General features: G+C 29.7%; 6 protein-coding genes across 6 annotated transcripts; 2 read left to right on the plus strand and 4 right to left on the minus strand.

Moving 5' to 3' along the window:
* Nucleotides 1-2578: 2578 nt before the first annotated feature.
* On the plus strand, nt 2579-3904 carry GO595_007635 (ARM repeat-containing protein; the record flags this gene model as incomplete). The annotated part of the gene is made up of 1 exon (XM_067921120.1): nt 2579-3904. The coding sequence occupies one exon, from the start codon at nt 2579-2581 to the stop codon at nt 3902-3904; it is 1326 nt and encodes a 441-aa protein (XP_067772198.1).
* Nucleotides 3905-4530: 626 nt separating this feature from the next.
* Nucleotides 4531-4884, minus strand: GO595_007636 (Thioredoxin family protein; the record flags this gene model as incomplete). Its single annotated transcript, XM_067921121.1, has 1 exon — nt 4531-4884. One exon carries the CDS (start codon nt 4882-4884, stop codon nt 4531-4533), a length of 354 nt encoding a protein of 117 aa, XP_067772199.1.
* Nucleotides 4885-9860: 4976 nt separating this feature from the next.
* GO595_007637 (uncharacterized protein) lies at nt 9861-10781 on the minus strand (the record flags this gene model as incomplete). Its single annotated transcript, XM_067921122.1, has 1 exon — nt 9861-10781. The coding sequence occupies one exon, from the start codon at nt 10779-10781 to the stop codon at nt 9861-9863; it is 921 nt and encodes a 306-aa protein (XP_067772200.1).
* A 2338-nt stretch (nt 10782-13119) lies between these two features.
* On the plus strand, nt 13120-14382 carry GO595_007638 (Phosphoglycerate kinase; the record flags this gene model as incomplete). The annotated part of the gene is made up of 1 exon (XM_067921123.1): nt 13120-14382. One exon carries the CDS (start codon nt 13120-13122, stop codon nt 14380-14382), a length of 1263 nt encoding a protein of 420 aa, XP_067772201.1.
* Nucleotides 14383-16129: 1747 nt separating this feature from the next.
* GO595_007639 (uncharacterized protein) lies at nt 16130-17032 on the minus strand (the record flags this gene model as incomplete). The annotated part of the gene is made up of 1 exon (XM_067921124.1): nt 16130-17032. The coding sequence occupies one exon, from the start codon at nt 17030-17032 to the stop codon at nt 16130-16132; it is 903 nt and encodes a 300-aa protein (XP_067772202.1).
* A 2516-nt stretch (nt 17033-19548) lies between these two features.
* Nucleotides 19549-20952, minus strand: GO595_007640 (cobalamin biosynthesis protein CobT; the record flags this gene model as incomplete). Its single annotated transcript, XM_067921126.1, has 1 exon — nt 19549-20952. One exon carries the CDS (start codon nt 20950-20952, stop codon nt 19549-19551), a length of 1404 nt encoding a protein of 467 aa, XP_067772203.1.
* Between the last annotated feature and the right edge of the window lie 2520 nt (nt 20953-23472).

Raw genomic sequence — 23472 nt, forward strand, 5'->3', positions numbered from 1 at the left:
TACTTTAGCTCCATTCATAAGTAAATATTTAAAACATTTAACAGAAGAAAAAAATGCTGCATAATCAATTAATGAAACATTTACTTTATTTATAAATGAACATCTTTCATAAAGTGATGGTTCTATTGTTTGATTAAAATCAAAATTTTCTTGTGATGATATTTCTTGAAGTTTTTCTATGTCATCATTTCGAATGATTTTCGCAATTTCATTAGGATTAACACCTTCTTTAATTAATTGTTTATGAAGTTCAAAATCATTCTTTGAAAGTTCTTCATAATTTCGTGAGAAATATGTCCAATATTGACTTCCATAATCAATTAAACTTTGTATTTCTTCATCTGTCATATAATGTGCAAAATAAAAACAATTTTTGTGAACTAAATTTGGTGAAATTAAATGCAATTCGATCATTTTTTCAAGAAAAAATTTAGATTCTTTGGTAAATGAATGAAGAAGAAAACTTGTAAATGTTTTGAGCAAATTGCCTTTTTTATTAATTTCTTTCTCTTTAATTTCGATTTCTTTCATAAAATTAATATAAATATTACAATCTTTCATTTGTGAAATAAGTGAAGAATAAATCAATCGAGTAAGTGCCAAATTGTAATATACGAAAAATTTATCATCAATTAGATCCATAGTTGTTTTAACAGAATCACTAATATTGGCTTCATTTAGCCCAAAAATAATTTCTTCAAGTGATTCAAATAATTGGGTAGAATGATTTCTGTGATAATAAAATACTTTCGTTTGGGTGTTTTCCATTGTTTTTCAACAAAGCGATCAGATTGCTTTGAATTATCTCAAAAAGTTGATTCTATTCAAATATTTCGGTTTAAATCAAGGTCGATCAAAAAAGTGCTGCCCATTTATCATTGATGTATCAAGAAAACTAAGATTTTCTGTAAAGAATTAATATTAATTGTCATTTTATTCATAATTAGCAAAAGCATATGTATTCATGTACACTTTGATCAAATTTAGTTGGCAGTATCTTCGATTAATTGAAAAATATAGAAAAAAAAATATTTTTTTATTTAATCTTCTAGTTCGTATTTTGATTAAATAATAAAAAAAAATTATTGTTTATTAAAGAATGTTCGTGATGTTTTCTTTAGCATATTTGAACTCAATGAGACAAAAGAATTTGCAGGAAATTTATCAAATTTATATCTTAAGATATAAAAGATAATAATCCCAATGAATAATATAATTTGCCTGATATTAAATGATATACCATAGAAATATAATGTCAATGAAGTATTATCTTTTCCTTGAAAAATGCATTGATAATATTCATTTTCAAATGTGCTAAGGATTATTTTAATATGTTAATATAATGTAACATAAACATGTTAATATAATTTCATTTTCAAAAACTAAAATTAAAATTTTTATATTTATCACTCTAAAATATTTATTCTTTCTTCTGTTTTTGGTTACGAATAATTTTCCTTTTCATAAAACTTGTCGAAATACTTAAAAATGACAATAGAATTCCTGCAATAGAACTGTATGCAAATGATTGTGAAAGTTTAATGAATGAAACGCACTGAAGAAATAACGAGAATGATTCCATTGATGATAATAATCGGAGAAATCCACTTCTTAAAGATTTGATGAGAAAGTATAATGCAAAAATTAACGAAGAATAAAATAAGAGAATTGGAAAGAAAATAGAAATAATAAATCCAAAATCAAATCCAGGTTGCTTTGTCAAGGAATGTCTGTAAATAGAAAATTCCAATAAGTCTATAATTATATATATTAAAAATAAGAATTTTGTTCCTGAAAAAATCTTATTCTGATTAATTTCGTGAATCAAAAGTTTCCAAATAATAACTGATAACACTTGAACCAGAACTACAGTCCAAATCCAATATGATGATAAATCCATTAGTTCTTTCAAGATACTATTCTTACCCATTTTTGATATTTAAATGATTTACATAAGTAAATAACACAAAAAAATTATTGCTTATTTACAAAAGAAAAAAAAAATTCTATAAACTTCTATCTGCATATAGATGAGCAATATTTATATGCTTATGGTTGCTGCAATTTGAAATCTTTAATATCTTATGCAAAGGATATTTTATGCGTTAACAGATTAGAGAAAAAAAATATATGATACCGAAGTTACCAAATTTTTTTATTGAAGATTTTTCATGTTTAATGTATTTGAACACGAAGGAAATTGCCCTAGCAGACTTGCAAAATGTGGGTCAACTTTTGTATGAATTGAACAACTTCGTTAGTTCACATTTTGGGGCACCCCTCTTTCAGATAATTATTTTTTTTCCAAATGAGTAAATTTAGTATCGATGAAATCAGAAATATGATCACTGCAATCAGGGGTGAAAACAAAAATGAACGGCTTCATGCTTTATCTAATTTTCATATAATTGCACAAGCTTTAGGTCCAAAACGTACCAGAAATGAATTAATTCCATATACCTTAGAAACCACAGATCTTGATGAAAAAGCACTAAAAAAAATTGCAAAAGAATTAGGCTCCATGCTTAAAGAAATTGGTGGTGTTAATGAAATCCAATGTTTAATTTCAGCCTTTAAAATGTTATGCGAAAATGAAGACACAGATGTTCGCAATACCACCATTGATTCTATTGTACAAATAGGCAAGATGCTATCATCAGAAGATTTTAATAAATCATATTCCACATTTCTGCAAGACATCAGCAAAGACAGTTGGTACCCACTCAGGTGTTCTGGTGCCATAATTTCATGTCAATTATACAATCAAATTTCTAAAGATGACAAATCCATTTTTCACAAACTTTTTGAATCCCATTGTAAAGATCAAAACATCATTGTACGTCGTTCCTTTGCGCAATCTCTTCCATTTCTTATTCAAAACCAATGTCCAATTGATGTTGTCTCCAATCTTCTGAAATTATTATCCAAAGATAACTCTCCATCTGTTCTTATAGAGTTACCAAATGCACTTTGTTCCTTACCAGCGAGCGAAAGTTCCCTTAAACTTAGCATATCCGAGACTATTCTTGGAACCAATATATGGCAAGCCAAATCTGTATTGATTTCCAACATCGACAAAATATTTTCCAACACAGTACCCAAAGATTTCCTTAAAGCGCTTTCCCAGAAGTCGTCAACTGATCTCTTAAACACGATCCGTGCTTCAATAGCTCGACAACTTCCATATATCTACGAAAGTAATTGTTTTCCTGACTTTAATTCGTTCAAAGATTTTTCAACGCCATTACTCTCTGATCGTGACAACAACGTACGTCTTTCTATTGCTGAATCACTTGGACAAATGCCGAAAGCGCCAAAAGAATTTCTTGATTCATCACTTACATTATTATTAGGTGACAGTGATCAAAATGTGAAACTCGCAGCACTTAAAAGCGTAGCATTAACAGGCTGCGCATTAAAGGCAGCATCACAACGTTTGGTACAACTCACGCGTATAAATAATTGGCGTGTTAAACGTAGTGTTGCATTATTAATATCTGAGATTGCTTTGACGATGGATAAGAACGCATTTAAAAACGATGTGATGAAAACAGTGAGAAATTTGTTGATGGATGACGCAAACGAAGTGAGAGAAGCTATAATTGTCGGATTAAAAGGAGTAATTAAAGAATATGGAAACGATTGGACAAAGGAAAATTTGATTCCTTTAATCGAAGAGTTGTATAAATCAATTGATTATCAACTAAGGAAAACAGCCGTCGAGGCAATAATTAGACTTGGTTTGGAGAACGAAATGAAGAACGTGTTGGAAAATGCTGTAGATGACCCCGTGACAAACGTGAGATTGGTGTTGGCAAAAGAATTAAAGAAAGGAACAAAATTATTGGAAAAACTTAAGAACGACGACGATGAGGATGTAAGATACTTTGCAGCAACGAAATAATAAATACATTTTTCCATAATTATTTGTGAACTCATATTGGTTTATGTGTAAAAAAGATTTCAAAAAGAAAAAATATGTCTCAAAGAATTAATACTTTGATACAATATATTAGCAACCAGAAAATTAACCAGATGAATGTTTTAATCTGGCTGAAAACTGTCCTACGATTTTTTTAAGTATGTTAAAATATAATTTATTATTCCATAAAAATGATTATTTATTTATTAAAAAAAAATCTACAAACCAAATGAAAAGATATATTCATTTTAACGAGATTTTTCAGTGTTTATTTGACCGGCCTGATTGGAAATATTGAGTGCTTTATGAAACGTCTTATTTTGATCATAATCAATTGAAAATATTTTCTTGGTTTATTTGGCCGTGTTATGTGGTATTGTATGTTTTATTGATCGTCGTTTCACCTCTCGATAAAGTATACAATTCGATTTATCTTGCCAGCAAGATTAAAAAAAATTGGGCTTAACCGCCGCTACTAAATGGCTGAAACCAATTTTCATTAACAGAAACTTTGTGTTTAGGTACAAAAACCATCAAAACTTTGCATAAAAACAAAAGATATTGCTAAAGATAAAAATTTCGAAATCAAAAAATTAAGAAAATTTGCTTTACTGATGAGTTGTAAGAGCTTGCTTGATCTTTGGTAAATTAAAGCCAACAACAGTTTCTAATGTCTTGACTTGTCCATCAACAAATTTCAAAAAGGCAATATGTGGAATTGAAGAAACGTTGAAATGAGCAGAAAGAGCCTCATTGTTGTCAACATTCACCTTAACAAAGGTTACATTTGGAAATTCAGCAGCAAGTGATGGGATTTGAGAAATAAGTCTTTGGCATGGTGGGCACCATGTTGCGAAGAAATCAGCAAAAACAAGTCCTGACTTTTTAACAATTGCAGTCAAATCTTCAAATGAGGTATTTGGCTGTAATACAATAACATTAGCTGGATGGTCTTCAGACATGTATAAAAATGAAATGAAAAAGTATCGTTCTCAAAGTCGGCAGTTAACGTTTCCACCCGACCATTTTACTGCATTCAAAAAAATTCTCCAATTCAAAATAGTTTTTGATCAAAAAGTCGTCCTAACGCTGATTATTTGAATAATTGAAAGTTAATATTCGTTATCTTGAAATTTTGAAGTCAACCCCATCTGTCAATTTTTGTACGATTGTCACTTCGACGTTTCAAGAAAGAAAATGATGATCTGAATAAACTATTTAAATTTGGAGAAGTAAGTGCGATCATAACCGCTGATTTTAGAAGCCAATTAATTAATTTATTTGTACCATCTGAATTCGTCTTGAGAAGGGTAGGAAGATCTGATGCCGCAGAATTTTTTAATCGAAAATTTGCGGAAGAAGATTTTACAGCTGTAAACCTAATCATTCAACTTGAAACGGAAATGAGTATTATCAAAGGCCAGCTGCTAATCACTTCGGAGTGACAGAATTATCAGAATTAGATGTTAATTAGAATATAATATTGATTATGTTAAGAGGTTGAGATTTAAATATTTTCACAAAATTAAGACCACCTAAATCACCATTTCTATGGAATAATTTTTAATTTAACGAGAAAAATTGCTCACCAAGTTATTAACAATCAACATGTTGATTGATTTAGTGAAAATTTACAAATTTTTGATGAAAAGTGCTGACTTCTCAATCTTTTCTTGATACCATATAATTAATTAACTTTTAATTAATAGTTATATAATGCACATTTAATGAATATGTTTAACTTGATTTTAAAAAATTATTATGTTATTAAAATAAAAAGGAATTAATTTTAATCAATTTTTTTTCATGTATTTGTTTGACATTCCAACAACTTACAACATGTTGTGTTACTCCCAAAGACATTGTTGGTTTTTCTCCTGGTGTTTTAAGATTCATGGGTTTTCTTGTTAAAAATAAATTATCAAGTTTTTCAGTAAAATTTTCAATTTCAACAAATTCATTATCATAAAGATATTTAAAGATATCATTTTGATGAAACATAATTGCTGCTTTATATGACCTTCAAATGATGAATTATTTTGTTCACATAAATAAATGATTTCTTCATTTCCGCCTGCAATTGCATATTTACCTGTGTTTTCTACTTTAGCTCCATTCATAAGTAAATATTTAAAACATTTAACAGAAGAAAAAAATGCTGCATAATCAATTAATGAAACATTTACTTTATTTATAAATGAACATCTTTCATAAAGTGATGGTTCAATTGTTTGATTAAAATCAAAATTTTCTTGTGATGATATTTCTTGAAGTTTTTCTATGTCATCATTTCGAATTATTTTCGCAATTTCATATGGATTATGTCCTTCTTTGATTAATTGCCTATGAAGTTCAAAATTATTCTTTGAAATTTCTTCAAAATTTTCTTTGTAATGTTTATATTTACACTTATCATCCAAATACTGTAATTCAGATTATGGTTCATTACGAATATGAGCAAAATAAACTCTATTTCCATACAGACCTTTTACTAATTTTACTGATAGATATATCTAAATTTAATTCAATCAATTTTCCAAGAATAAAATATGATTCTTGAGAATCAATATCATAAAGAAAAAGCACAATTTTTTTAATAAATTTGTAATTACTTTTGTTTAATTCTTTTTCTTTGATTTCGATTTGTTTCAGAAAATTAAGATATAAGTTGATTTTATTTGTTTGTGAAATAATTGTTGAATAGATCATTTTACATAGAATTAAGTTTATGTATGATGCTATATCATTATTGGTTAAAAAATTTATTGTAGCAATAATTGATTGTTTAAGGTTATGTTCATTTAAATCAAAAATAATTTCTTCAAGAGATACTAAATCTTGAATAAATTTAGTAGAGGAAAAATAAACAACAATATATTGTCTTTTATCCATTGGTTCCTTTTTGCTTACATTGTTATGTAGTATAAAAGTAACTCATTATACATTTTCACAAATATAACAAAGAAACGACTGCATTAATGAGCTAATAATATGTTCAAACGTTTTAACTAATCACATAAAGAATGTATTTTTCATATTTCATTAAAAATAAATATGATATAATGTTGACATCAAATCCTTAAAGAAATGTAGCTTAAAAAATTCTGCTCAATCAATTCTTATAAAAAATGAAATGAATAAATTCTTATTTCCAATATGGAAATTCCAAAAGCTTCATATACAGCTATTGGGAAAGACTAAGTTAAAAAAAGTTTTTATAACTTTTCACAATAAAATAAAAGTTGGTCAATATTTTTTTTGATTATATTTTGTTTACTTTTCGTTTGAGCAAATTGATTTTAGACTTTTGATCTTTACGAACGATCGCTTGCAATATTTCTATGATGTTCAAATTCCTTTGTAAAATTAAAAGATTTATTAATACAACACAGTCATTTTAACTTTCAACAAATTAGAGCTTCTTTATTTTGGTACTTTAGCGAAAGTCATTGTTATACTATGCAATAGTTCAAATGATTTTCATTGGCAGAGGTCAGTACAAGTGATCACGGTGTTTCTTCATTTGACTTATTACCAGAACTATTGAAATCACCAAAAGTATTACTATATTCAGTGATGGAAATTGGATGTTATAATGTTTATAACTACACATACTCAGAATCAGAAGTTGTTGTTGATGTATTTTCTGATGAAAAAATATCTATATTTTGAATTTGGAATGTTTTTATTTTAGCTTTTTCGATTTCTTTTAATGTGATAATAATTTGTGGTTCTACATATTTAGAAAATTTATTCATAAAATCAGTTGGCCATTTGTTTTGATTTATAACTTCTATATTTTGCAATTGATTCCATTGTTGTTTATCAGAAGAATAAATCTTAAAAGTACCATTATTAATTTTAACTATTATACTATTACTTTTATACCAAAAACATTGTTGGAAAAGAGGTTCTGCATCACTTGATGTAATTTTACAATTTATTGTATTTGAAATTGGATCCCAAATCGAAATTGTCAATTTACAAATTATAAGAACAAGATTAGGAACTTCTAAATGTGGTAATAAATATGAAATTTGATCTATTTCTCCCCTTAATTCAAAAGAACTTAATAAACTATAATTTTTACATTCCCATGCAAACACTTGTGAACCCGAACAACCGAAAAGCATTGAACAATCACATGAATAGCACATATTAACAAGATGTCGCCTATTGTTTTCTGAAACAGATAATGTATGTAATAAAGATGGCCCATTTTTTTCTAATTTCCATATTTTGATTTCGCCATTTAAAGATGAACTTGTGATAAAGTTGAAATTTAAAATAGGATGAAACATAATGTCACATCCATTACTTGAATTATGTGCTTCTATTTTCCATCGATGATCAGTAAACATTGATTGAAGAACTAGGGTACCATCTTCAAAAATTAGTCCAAGTAACTGTGCACCATTTGAAAAGCAGCACACAAGAATTGATCTTGAAAATAAATGATCTTTAATAACATCATATTTAGAACCATTATATTCAAGAACAAGAAAATGTCCATCGTTATATCCAAGTGCAAGATATTTAGAACAGCATGAAAAGTCAGCTGAATTACAATAATCATCACCAGGTGAATAAATTTTTTGAACGATTTCTCCTGTAAAAAACGAAACTATATGTATAGTTGATTGATATACAATTAAAATGAAATGCTGATTAGGTGATAACATAAAAAATGAAACCGGGATTGAAAGTGGGTTTTTAAAGCAACAAAGAATTTGGAATGAATGAGAATCTGATATGTAAATTCCTCCTTTGGAATCAAAAAATAATATATAATTTACGGTTTCATCGATTAAACAAGATTTAATTTTTAAATTTTTATAGGAAACAGTTGTTTTGAGCATCATATTATTGACATCTTGAATGCACATGAAAGCTTTTTTCTGTAAATATTCCCTAGAACAATACATTTTATAAAAATTTTAGGACGATAGACTGAGTTCAATTAATAAAATTTAAGCAGAAATACCTTCAACACTTAGTTAAAAGATATTAAAGAAACCCAAAAGAGAAACAAACATATTTTTATTCTATTTTAAACACATTTTGATCAAAATTTAATTACGATCTTGAAAGTACTTCTCTGTGGGATTGCTTCTGTGGTTATATGAGCATTAGAAAAAATTCTTCCCCCAACTGCTTCATCAATACCAAGATCATCCTTAGCCCATTGAGTCATGATTTTTTCAATTTCTTTTGTATCAATTGCATCTGGTTCTGCCAGAATAGCTAACGCTCTATCTTTTACTATATTTTGTCTTTGGATAGATGTAGTTCTATTTGTAGTGAATTGATTAGTTCTATTATATGATGGCTTATCATTTTGATAAAGTCTTTTTCGTATTCTTTTTGCTGTAATTGTTTCAGCCATTTGCTCGTCTTCCCTTGTAACATCAAAATTTGTTCTTGTAAAATTTGGGAAAGGGTTTGTTGCATAAATATTGTAGTTTGTATTCATATGCAATACGTTAAATTCCTTTATAACGTCCACAGCACTTTTCATAAAACCAATTTTTATATCGGTCAAACAAAAAGTCGTTACTGTTATTTTCCCTATAAAAAGTAGACAGCCGATAGAAAATTCTATTAACGATAATTGATTTTCAGAACAATAATACGGTTCACTGCTTTGAATCTCTACCGGCAGTCCAGTAAAGCATGCGAAAATTCATTTCAAATTTGAATTCTTCATTTTGGGACTATTAATTAAAATCCAAATTTTAATTAATATATGAAGAATTCAAATTTTGATTTTTCTTCATTTTGGGACTATTAATTAAAACTTAAATTTTAATTAATATATGAAGAATTCAAATTTTGATTTTTCTTCATTTTGGGAATATTTCCAATCATTTGACCAAATTGTAATATTTCGAAATATTATATAGAACATCAGATTTATTAATAGTTCCAATTCCACTTCTTAACAATTGCACAAATAATTTTGGGGCGAACGATTTCCGAACGTTTTTTCGATTGCTTCTATCTTTGCCAATCTTTCCTTCGTTCCCTTTACGAACAGTTCCTCTCCTTGTGTCAACAACTGGTTCATGATCACGTATATCAAGTATCCTCTTAATTGTGACTTCGCCACCATTATATTGTTACCCAATGCGAATTTACATTTATCGTTTTTCTTTTCTATGATAATTCTAAAGAGGTCATCTTTAATTGCTGACAATGAAATAATTGTTGCGAATGGAAGTTCATTAATTTTCTTAGACAAGTAAAAACCCGAATAATTAATGTATAATGCTACTGAACAATTTGTATCGATTTCTTCACGAGCGTTTGGTGCAAACACTAATCGAATCGAGTTTAATGTACATACGAATTTACCTTCATCAGTCTTCTGGCAAAACAAAGATAAAAAGTTACAAACAATTCCCATGTTTCGATCATTAACAACTTCGTTAAAACTTTTCGTTCTTTGATCGACGTAATATACCGGAATTATGATTTCGGATATTGGTAAACATTCATCCAATTTCATTATTTCCTTAATGAGATCTTTGTTGTTATCAAGAATTTTAATGTTTTTGGAATCATTCATTAAGTTTAATGATCGAATCACTTCGAATATTAATGGACGATGTGGTTTGATCGGATAAAATGGCGGAAGTGTAATTTCATTAATACGTGTTAAATCACATGGCGTAACTTGAGACTTAATTTCGAAGTCAACTTTATCTACGGAGATATCAAATATTTCGTCGGGTTCTTCTGGTTCTTTCGTTTCTTTATATTCGACAAGTTTCGGCATCTCCAAATGATTTGTTAATAATTCAGTTAAATGTAATATTGAACATCCATAGATATCACGGATATATAATATACATTCCATAGGTTGTTGAACTAATTCATAAATTGTGTAAACCCGATTATGATATATGAAATGTGATGTTGGTTTACACTCTGGTAACGTTGGTAATGTGGAACGTATTCGTGGAAATCGAATTTGTAATAATATATTCGTTAAGTCTTGATTCATTGGTATTGAGTATAAATTTGTCCATATGTTTGGAGTGGAGATTAATCCGCCAGAAGATGATATTTCAATTAATGCGATTTGTAAATATAAAAATTCATCTTCATGAAGTCGTTCTAATAAGTTTCGATTTGTTAGTTTCTCGATTAATTGATTTGTAATAAATGATGTAATGTTTAATGGCGAGATATATGGAATAGTTGTTAATAATAATAATAATGATATTAAAATGGTGATGTTGTCTAAATCTAAATTAAAAACAATGTCATTAAATATAGTCGAATTAAGTTGACGTCCAAATGTTGAGATTCCCCATAATAATGATAACTCCATTTGTGTGGATTCATCATTCTTTGTATTCTTTAAACAATAACTTTTGAGGACTTTGGATGGATAATGAAATGATTTTAATGAACTTAAATTAATAGCAAATGAAAATAATGAAAATGGAACCGTATGATTATCTTCATTAAATTGATAACTGTCAGAAATATGTGGTACAATACTTAATACTTCTGATGACATATAAAAATATAATTGAAACTCGTTTGAGACAAAAAAGTTTTGCATCTCGGAGACCGTTATGCTATCGGTTTGTAAATATTTCAAACATATTGAATTTAACCGTTTGATGAAAAACGATCGTAATGGCATCAATGTTTGATCAAAGCCTGAAAGACTTACAAGCCAAATAGTACTCTTTAAGATTTGTAGATGGAGCTTTTGTTCTAAAATAAAAATAGATTTAAGAATTAAGAAATTACAAATAATATATACAGGAAATTTTGGAACATAAACAAATGGAAAGGTAGTACAAACTTCATTGATCTTCTCTGTGACTTCACGAAGACATTTGGAATAATATTCCAAGGTCTCATCAAATTTAATAGCAACTTCAAAATTAAGAAGAAGAATAAGAATGGGCATGAATTGCTTGTTGTCTGTGGGTGAGCTAGCTGGATCTATGTACTGATCAATAGCTTTTATTGAATACTTCGAAAATAACTCACACCAAATTCTAATGAAAACTTTGTTCCGAGACCATGATTCCCATTTTTCTTTGAAGTAATTGATGTTTACTTCAGGATAATGAACTTGAATTAAGATAATATGTGAGATAAGTGATCTTGTATATGCTGATAAATGTTCAACCCAGTTTGGAACAGATGCATAAGTTTGAATGTCACTGAAGAAGTTGTTTGAGATAACAAAATGAATAATTCCAATAATGACATTGAACATAAATTTCCATGTTTTAACACCAATATTATTGTTGTGAACATACCTAATGAGTTCTGAAATGTTCCCTGTGATGTTTTTGATAATTAAAAGTCTGCTTTCTGGAATTTCTAAAGGATTATTAGAAGGAAGATCCTTTGGAACAAAACTAGGGCAATTAAAAACGCAAGAAAGATGTTGAATCGCTTTCTTAACAAGGCTTTCTCTGAGTTGATTATCATTAAGAACAATAGGACGGTTAAGAATGTACTTATAAATTTCAAAATTTGAAATAATTTGTTCAGAATTAACTGAAGGGTGTTTATAACTCCATCCAATAAATTGGAAGCCAGTATTAATTCCATTAACTGTTTCAAAAATTGGAGATTGAAATGGCATTTGTGATTTCCAATCTTGAATCAAAGCAAAAAGATTTTTGCTTTGTAAAGGAATTATGTCTAAGCAATCATATCCTTCTGTAATAAATTTTTGTTGAACAATATCTTCAAGGATTAATTCTGATTCATCATTCATTCCAAACTACACCACTTTTTAACAGAATTATTCCGGTTAGTCAAATCAAAAAATAGCAAAAAAATAACGTTTTCAGAGACCAAAAAATCTCCTAAAAAATCATAACTGTACATCACATCAAGAGTGCTTAGTGATACACAAAGTTCTAATCAAATAAAATATATTCAAGAATTACTATATTATTTAAAATAAAAAAATTTTTAAATTGATCAATTGAAAATTTTTTTCGATTAAAAATAATAATATCACGAATAAAAATGAAATAAAGAGATATTATTTTAAGTCCTTGAACAATATGTCTAAAACATTGAGTCAGATATTTATGTTACAGAAAACAAATTTACACTAAAAGTGGAATGATATTTTATTAGGGTGCCCCAATTCTATGACCATTGCACTTTCAAAATTCAGTATGTAAAAGTGGTCATTTCACTTTAAAGTGATGCTTGGAAACAAACTCACACTTGCTGATCTTACATCAAAAGAACTTGGTGGAAAGCGCGTTGTTATGCGTGTCGACTATAACGTCCCATTCAACAAGGAAGGACAAATCTCTAACAATCAACGTATCACAGAAACAATCCCAACAATCAACGAAATCTTCGAAAAGGGTGCCAAGAGCATTGTTCTTCTTTCCCACCTTGGTCGTCCAATGGGTCGTGTTGATCCAAAATCATCCCTTAAACCAGTTGCTGAACGCCTTCAAGAACTCATCAAGAAGCCAGTTCAATTCTTCAACGACTGCATTGGTCCAGAAGTAGAAGCAGCTGTTGCTAACCCACCACAAGGTTCAATCATCCTTCTCGAAAACGTTCGTTTCCATATTGAAGAAGAAGGCTCAGGTCTTGATGCTGAAGGTAACAAGATCAAGGCTGACAAGGCTGCCATTGAAGAATTCTGCAAGAAACTTACCTCATATGGTGATGTTTACATCAATGATGCCTTCGGTACAGCTCACCGTGCACACGCCTCCATGGTTGGTGTCAAGCTTCCAATCCGTGCTGCTGGTAACCTTATCAAGCGTGAACTTGATGCATTTGTTCCAATTCTTGAAAAGCCAAATCGTCCACTTCTTTCCATCCTTGGTGGCTCAAAGGTCACAGATAAGATCAAGCTCATCAACAATCTTCTTGATAAAGTTGATGAAATGATCATCACAGGTGGTATGGTTTACACATTCATGAAAGTTGGCTTCGGTGTTGAAATCGGTGACTCAATCTTCGATGAAAAGGGTGCTGAAATCGTTCCACAACTTCTCGAAAAGGCCAAGGCTAAGAATGTCAAACTTTACCTTGCTAAAGACTTCATGTGCGGTGATGCATTCAAGCCAGACTGCAACACTAAGGTCTTCACACTCGAAGAAGGCATTGCTAAGGGTTGGTCTGGTCTCGATGCAGGACCTGCAACAATCGAATCCTACAAGGAAGCAATTGCCAAGGCAAACACAATCATCTGGAACGGTCCAGCCGGTGTTTACGAATTCGAGAAGTTCCAAGTTGGTACACGTGCTATCCTTGACGCAGTTGCAGCTGCTAAAGAACGCGGTGCACTCGTTGTTATCGGTGGTGGTGATTGCGCTGCATGCGCTATGCAATGGGGATACACTGATAAGATCAGCCACATCTCTACTGGCGGCGGTGCTTCACTCCAACTTCTCGAAGGTGGTGAAATGCCAGGACTCACAAGCCTTAGCGATAAGCAATAAAGAGCAAATCTAAAGAAGAATTTAAACTTTTTGGATAAATTTGAACGTTAGACAAACATTTAAAATTAATTAATGCCAAACGCCGATATGAAATTTTGTGACAAAAAATGTCTTTTGAATGCAAATTGAATGACGCAAATTGTGAAGAAGCGTCACAAATAAGTTTTGATGGAAATGGCGCTCATTCTGTTTGTATTTTTTCATTCTTCAGCTCAGACTTATTATGGTTCTAATCAGACTTTAGTAATACATAATGTTTGTGAATTTGAGTCAAGAAATGATTATAAACCGAATACATTACATCTTCAGATATATGAAATTAATATTATAGAAACAAATGCATTTGAAAATTGGAATATCATATCGCTTATCATTGGTGCTGGAGTCATAAATACTGGGCAGTCATCATTTCGACGTTGTGAAAAATTAGCTACCGTAACATTTAGTGGAAATTTAAATATAATTGGGCGATATTCCTTTTATTTCTGTAGTAATTTGTCAAGTATTATAATACCTGATTCCGTAACACAAATCTTAGAAAGAGCATTCAGAGAATGCTCTAATTTAAATACTCTTATTATTGGAAAAAATGTAAACACAATTGGTAGTAATGCTTTTGTCTGTTGTTCTCTCACATGTATCTTTTTTAGCGGAATTTCAGAGCCTATTGACATTTCATCATCTGCATTTCAAAGCATTAACACATCTGTTGTTACTGTAACAACTGAATATGTCAATCAAACTTTTGGAGGCTTCGAAGTAAGGAATTCAACAGGAGACTGCCCTCCTTCCACAATTCTTTCATTTACAGTATCAAACACATTTTCACATACAAATACAATTTCTTATTCTAACACATTATCTAATTTAATAACATTTACTGATTCCAATACATTTTCAAGTTCGAATTCAATTTCTTATTCGAATACTTATGATGACTCAGTTACGTTTTCACTTATTTTAACCTACTCTATGTTTCTCACGAATACCGTTTCCATTTTCTTATATATATCCAAATCATTTATGTTTGATAATGTCAATTCGATATACATATATTCTGATATAATTTTTTATGGATATGTTCATGTTACGTATTCATCATTTTATTGTTATTCAGCTTTAACTATATTTTATACTTCATATTCATCAATAAATCAAAACGTTATATCTAAATCAACTTTAATTGGAATTGTTTGCGGTGCTGTTGCAATTGTTTTATTGATTATTGGAATTGTAGTTTTCTTATTCAAACATAAGGAAAATGTAATTTCTTCTTCACAAAGTAGTTCAAAACAATGTATGACATCGAATGAAAGAAATGAAATCGTTAATAATGAAATAAAGAATTTTGCACTTAACGAAAATGATCAATGGATATAATTGTCATGAAAAAAACATTATTGATCTATGTATAAATATAAACTTTGAATAATGTTAATAAATATATATTATAAATATTTATATTTTCACTAATCAGAAAAAATATTTCATGTTTTGCTATAAGAGTTGACAAATATTATAAAAAGCGTTCATTGAAATGTAATAATATAAAATATTTTAAGATATTTAATAATGAGATAATGTAATAATGGATGATCCAATAACTATTACAACTAAAATAAAATTTGAAGAATGATCCGAAAACCATTAAATAAACTTTTTATATTATTAAAATAACATTTACAAATTATTTAATATCACGAAATCTTTGGAAAGTGTTTTTATTACAATAAATTTCATACACTCATTAATTCTTTACATCGATGAGATACCTATCAATGCACTGCAGCAATACCTTCGTGAAGTCCTCGGAAAACTTCATCTGGCAAACGCAAGAATCGATTTGATTTTTGTCTCCACTGCAAATTGCATTCCAAATTTGGATGACGCGCTCTTGTTGTGACTGATTCAAGCCGGATAAATTGTTTAGATCAATTTCATTATCTTCTTTTTGATCTTTTTTCTTTTCTTTTTCTTTGGCAATTTGTGCAACAGCTTGATGAATAAGAGAACAAAGAATTTTGATTTCGTCATCTTCTTGTTCTCTAATATCTTTGTTGTCAATAAGATTACATGCAAGATCAAGTCTGTCGGGGCACATAGCGTATGAGTAAATGGCTTTGAAGAGTGCTTCTTTCATTATTCGTTGCAAATTTGAAAAATTTTTTTTATCGAGACAGATTAAAACAGCTTCTTCAAAAGAGTTACCCGCAGGATGATGCCAACCAAAACGAGATTCAAGTTCTCCGAGTTTAATAAGGGTTGATACAGATAAATAATTCTTATTTTCTGAAATAAGCATCTCTGTTACATCATTATAACACTGAATTGCATTGCATAATGGATCTTCCCATGAATCTTTGAGTGTGGCATTACTTGAACCTGAAATTTTAAAATTAAATTTGGCTGCTTGAGTAAACTTTTGTGCTGCTTTCATACCATACTTAATTGCCTTTTCCTTGTTGCCTGCTTTTTCATAGCATTGCATTTCTCCCATTAAGGCAAGTGCTATTGTATTATATTGAAATGGATTATCTTCATCTTGACTTATTACAAGACTGTCATATCTTAGTGCAAGTTCACAGAGCTTTTTTGGTCTAGTTGTTTTAGATAGAATCGTATTAATTTCATCGTATGTTTGCGGAAACATTTTTTTGACACAAAAAGTGACCCCATTCCATTAGAACAAAGTCTCATGTCTTACACCTAACATTACATTCTCCACATTATGACAATGCTTTTTTCTTTAATAAATCGTGTGTCGTTGAGTTATTATAAAATTTTTTTTTCTCATTTTTAATATAGAAAAAAATGTTATGTTCAAAGATATTTACTATGTATATTCAAAATGGGCATGAAAAGGATCCATAACTTTGATATTCTAAAAAGTTGATTTCAAGTGTGTAACCAAAATTAATTAATAAATTTTCTAATTTTATGATCAAAGGACTTCGAAGTTGTTATAGGTTTTGAACAAATAAAGCAATATATCCAGGAATAATAATTTCATCACATCTAATGAAGTAAAATCTTTCTTGTTATGTTTTCCAGTTTGCCGATAAGGAAATTGATTATAAAACGATTTCTTTTGATTCAATTTTTGAACTCATACCAAAAAAGTGCAATTTCACATAGTTTAAATTCATTTCTATTTTTATTATCAAAAGAACAAATTTTTGTATTGTTAAATTTCGTTCAGCTCTGACATATTTTGTTTTATTTCCGGTATTTTTGGAATTGGCTCTGATATTTCAATTTCGAGCGAAGACAAGTACTGCGAGTGCTTCACGTAATTATCGAATTTCCTAAACTGAGGCTCAAAGTTTGGGTTATCGAAGTACATTTTTGCTATTTTTTCTTCGTTAATTTGTTTTCTTGCTTTTTGGTTATATCTTTTCATTAACTCATACATCCATAGCCCATTAAATTCCGTTGGCAATGTGTTAACTCTTATTTCACCGTTCATGAAATGTTCGATATTTTTTACTATTTTATTAAGTGTCGATATTAATGGCCAATTATATTCCGGATAAATTTCTTTGTATTTTTGCGGATCGATTTGAAACGGAACTTGTGCTTTAAGCATAAACTCTCTCGTAACATAAAAATCAGTCGCATGTATTAAATATATATAAAGTTCGTTCCATATTTCGTTGGAATATAATGTTAACTCGAAAAATGTTTGATAGCGTTCGAACAAATTTATAATTAGTCGTGGCTTTTGATATTGGTTTTGAATAATATCAATCATCTTTTGTACAAAGCATTTGGTGGCTTGTGTTGATATAAGATTAAATGTATTAATAACTGTAGGCAATTTGGGAAGAAAATGATTTTGAATATATTTGGAACAAAATAATGAGGTGCAAATAACAAAGATAACCCAAAAGACATCACATATGGGATCTTCTAAAATGTGTCCAAATGATGTACAGACTGACATAAGAGGTATTTCAATAAAAGAATAATCAGAAGTTTGGGACCGTTTAAAATAAACGGCCGTTTCTTCACAAATGCAAAGTGAAAGAAGAGAATAGCAATGTAACCTCTCTTGCGAGACCTCATTACCATGAATTATACGGTTATCGATGGTAAGGAAGCTTGGTTCTGGTTCACTTAGATAATACATAAATTTAGAAAAAATTTTTGCAGTATTGTTTGAGAATTCTGATAACTGAGTGAGACTATCGCTAAAAGAAGCAAGGTTACTTAATGTTTGAGTTGTAAATTTTGAATCTGAAAAAATATTTAATTGATCAAATATTCCATCTTTTCCCCAAGTAGATATTCCTTGATTAAAAGGATTTTCAGATAAGTCATGAACTAGTGCTTTATAGGTTTCTATGTTTGCTAATTTTTGCTTTGGTTTTGGTATAAAACTAATTTGATCAACTGACAATATTGAAAAAGAAAGATTAATTTGAAATCCTCCATATGTGGTTTCTATAGTTCGTGAAAATACTACTGTTTTATCCTGTAAAATTGAATCAGGTGCTTTTATTATTGTTTCGCCAAGAACTTCCTCTTTCCCCATAATCGATTTGGATATTAATTTTAATGTGACCGGGGGATTCTGTTTGATTGTTGCTTTGTATTTTATTTCTTCTTCAATAATAATAAATGGTTGGCTTATTTGGAAGTATTTTGTTTTTCCTTTAGTATCAGGACCAACCCATTCAATTAATGCAACAGAAGAAAGGAGCCTTCTAACATTCATTGATCTGATTGTTAGTTTAAAATTGAGGCTCTTTTTTTTCATTATAAAATAAACGGGCACATTTCAGTTCATTAACTTCATCAATTTACACCTAAAGTTTATATATTTAGCCTATTAACGTAGTGTTATACTTATTTAATGAAGTATGTGATTGTCTATTTAAATAAAGAAATCTTGAATTATCTCAAAATCAATTTAATCACTGATTCAAATTCTCCATTTTCTTATCATTTTCACTTTGTTCTTTGTTCACAAAACAATTAAAGAAAAAATTCAAATTTTTCCATTATTTCAGATTTTATGCTAGTAAGGATTTTACCTTTACTCTGTACTCAAGCACACTAAATTTATTATAAAGCAGTTCTGCAGCATTTCGATTTAATTTATTTAATTTCTTCTTGACTTTTGGAACACATCGATAAACACAAACATATTCAATCAAACATTTATTAATTTTCATTATTATTTTCCAACTCATTCAGCTTTTGCTTTGCTTTTTCGTGATTTTTCTCAGCCGCCTTTTTATAGTACCGAATTGCTTCCTCGTTATTCTGTTCTGCTCCGATTCCCTTTTGGTAACACTTACCCAAACAATAGAAGCATTCGACATCTTCGCTTTGCATCGCGCCAAGTTTATACCACTCTATAGCGCCTGCCTCATTTTTCTCAATCGAAATTCCCTTTTGATATATCTTTGCAATGTATCGATATGCAATGACGTCGCCATGACGCGCCGCATTAAAGAAATATTGTATCGCTTTGTCGAATTTTTGTTTCTCAAAGCAATAGATAGCAAACTCATGAATGGCTTTAAAGAAGCCTAAGTTTGCTGACTTCTCAAGAAGTTCTTCATATTTGGATTCGTCTTGTTCGACTCCTTTTCCTTCTTGATACAACTTAGACATGAAATAATATCCTTGAGGAGATTGGCATTCAATAGAGCGCTGAAGATATTGAACAGCTTCTGTATATTTAGACTCTTCAATGTAATGAAGTGATACATTAAAGTGGGAATTGGGATAACCGCCGTCAGAAGCGGTTTTGTAGTGCTCGAGTGATTTCACTTGGTCACGATCACAACCGTAACCGTTGTGATAGAGGTACCCCAATAAATGATGCGACGGCATGTGACCAAGCCCAGCTGCTTTGCTCGAGTATTTGAATGCAAGCTTGTGGTTGGGTGGAAATCCATTGCCTTTGAAAATGGTGATGGCAAATAAATACATTGATGGTATATCACCAAGCTCTGCCATGGCCAAGAGAAGCGCAGGCGCTAAGAACCTTTTGTGAGGAGCTAAGGATACGTACTCTTGGCGAAGGGTTTCAACTGTAGTTTCTGCTAAATATTCCTTGAGAAGTGATTCTGCTGTGGAATAACCATTAATCTGTGCTGATGAAAGATATGCAATTGCTAATGGAATTTCAGGACTACATCCAAAGCCATCATGTAAAACTTTTGCATAATAATATTGAGCTTTGGGAATTTGCTCATTTGCACATCTTTTAAGATGAAATCCAGCATCAAAACCAGACTTGAATGTTCCAATCCCTTCATAGTAACATATGCCAACAGCAGTTTTTCCTTCCCAGTCATAATTGATAGCGGCTTTCTTGAAATATTTAAAAGCTTCTCTATTACTTTGAGGAACTCCTTCACCATTTAGGCACACGTATCCGTAGCGTGTTTGCGCTTTGTCATGTCCTTCATCTGCAGCTTGTTTGTACAATTGTGCTGCTTTGATTAAATCCTTTTCAACACCTTTACCTTTTTCATATTTGACAGCTTCTGCGTATATTCTGTTGACTTCTTCTGCTATATGTAGGACAGGAACTCTTGTGCTCAATGCTCCCATTATGTTGAATTCTGTTCATAAAAACCACAATAACCGTCAGAATAGGCATCAAATGTTTTGTCACGAAAGTCAAATTTTAAATAAAATTCGTTCTAAATTATTTGGTCTTTTGATTTGATGTTTCCCTGCATTGCTCAATTATTTCGTTAGAAATTTGTAACCATTCGAAATATAAATAAATGCATTTAGATTAAAAGTTTTCGAAATATTATAGGAAAGATTCAATCTATGTCTTTAGACACCATTACCAATGATAATATGAATCGCATAAAAGCAGATGTTTTTTATTAATTAAATTGCAATTTATAATCGAATAACTTTCTTAATTCCTGCCATTTTTTTAAACATGTAATACTTGCTTAAAAATGGAAAAGGGATTTATAAATTTTTATATAATCGATATCATCTTCAAATATCTAATAAATTTTATTGTAAATTTCATTTTGTATGATTACCACGGTTAGGCGATAATTCAAAAAGTGAGTTTTGATCGTCGTTCTAGTCCACCCTGAATTTGATGCTTTATGTAAAGTATTTAATCAAGTACTCAAAATGCCCAAAAGCGTTAAACTTGATGGGATGCCAAAAATGAATAAAGAAGATATGGTTCAAGCGGTCAAAGAAGAACTAAATGCATGCAAGTTGATAATTGGCTTGGAGATTGAAAATCAGTTCGATCAAGCTATAAAATTTCTTGAAATAGTAGAAAAAATTTCAAAACAAAGTAAATACTTAAAGGCTTCAAATAGTGAAAAAATCGAACAGATACATGATAATTTATTCAAACATGCAAGTTTGGTCATTGATCCGAATTTTCAAGATGATTTAAGATTCAAAGAAATGTCATCTATACTTCACAATGCGTATACCGAAATAGAACCAGAGGTTAACAAATTTATTGATGAAATTCCAGATTTGTTCATTGATTTAATACCAAATCCTTTATGGGTGAATTTATTAATTTGTTTTGTTCTTTTTATTTTAGTACTTTATACAAGGAAATACAAGCTCAAGTAAATATTATATATTGGAAATTTCTTTTTTTAACATCTTTAAAAATTATTTATTAAACTTGTGCAATATAATTAGAATCTTTATGCTTATGTAATATTAGTTTTTTCTTTTAATTAGTTATTTGAAAAAATTCTGTTTTAGATTTCATTTATCTTTAGAAATTAGAAATTGATTTGAAATATTTTTCGATGAAAATCAGCAATGAAAGCGTGATTACATTTTATATCAATATAACATTTTGTTCTGTTTCACATAAATATATTTAAGTAATTATTTCTATTTACTAACAATTCTAAAATTCAAACGCATCTGTCTCTCCATACAAAACAAATAGTGTTTCAAGTTCTCTTTTAGTTTTTACAATATTTTTATAGTATTCGTTATATGCTTCTGGTGCTACCAGCTTTGCAAATTTCACAAAAAAAGAGATGTAATTTTGTATCTTCTCATCATTCAGTGACATATTCGAAATCGCCACTGCCAATGTGTTCAATATGTTAATGTAATATCTTTTTGCTTTCTGAAGACTTGTGAAAGAACTGCAAAGGATTAAAGTTACCAAATCTTCAATTTGTTGTGAAGCTGATCTCTCAATCATCAAATTTAGTTCAGGTGGAGAAGGCGGAGGCGGAAGCCATTTCTTCTTTGGGTTCTTTTTTTCCTCATTAGTTTCTTCATATGGAACATCATCAAGGAGATAAGCCAAATCTTCAATATCTGATTCAATATCTTTTTTACGAGATTTTGGATTTTTGTCTTTTTTCTGGTTTTCTTTGGAATTAATTTGATGTTCAACAGGAGTTAAATGACTATTCGGTTGTTGGAAATAAGTAAAATTTTTCTTGCCTTCATTGAATGGTTGCGATATTGATTTTTTAATTGTTGTCCTTGGACTTCTAGTTTGTTGACTGGATTTTAATTCTTCAATTTTTTGATTTAATTCTTCAATTCTTCTTTGGTCAAACTCATTGGAATCTTCAAGAGTTTTAATTCGCTGTTTAAGTGTTTTGTTGGATTTTTTTAGCATTTGATTTTCTTCTTCTAATTCTTTAATTCTTTTCCTAAGACTTACATTTTCCTTTCCAACTAGAATAGAATTAGGAAGTTTGTCTCTGATTTCCATAAGGATTTCATTCTGGAAATTTATTTCCATGAAGAATCTATGGAAATTTATATAACGTTCTCCAACGGTTTGACCACAAGAAATTTTTTTTTGAATCAAAAAAATGTACGTTTATTATTTGAATTTTGATTCAACAAAAAGAAGTAAAAATTGAAATATTTACTTATGAAAATAAATGAGTCCAATATAACCACAATTCTTTTATTGAAGATTTATAAATACTTTCATTTCTCTCACTAACGGAACTACATTTTTTCATCATTAACTCATAAAATTTTATGATGATGCAAATTTTGCTTGCCTCGGAATCTAATTAAATGATCACAAAAGAGAGATCAATATTTGTAATTTATGATTCCCTCCAAATCCTCGCATTGAAGTCA

This window comes from Histomonas meleagridis, assembly GCF_020186115.1.
Source record: "Histomonas meleagridis strain 2922-C6/04-10x chromosome Unknown contig_55, whole genome shotgun sequence".
In the NCBI taxonomy this organism is placed as follows: domain Eukaryota; phylum Parabasalia; order Tritrichomonadida; family Dientamoebidae; genus Histomonas; species Histomonas meleagridis.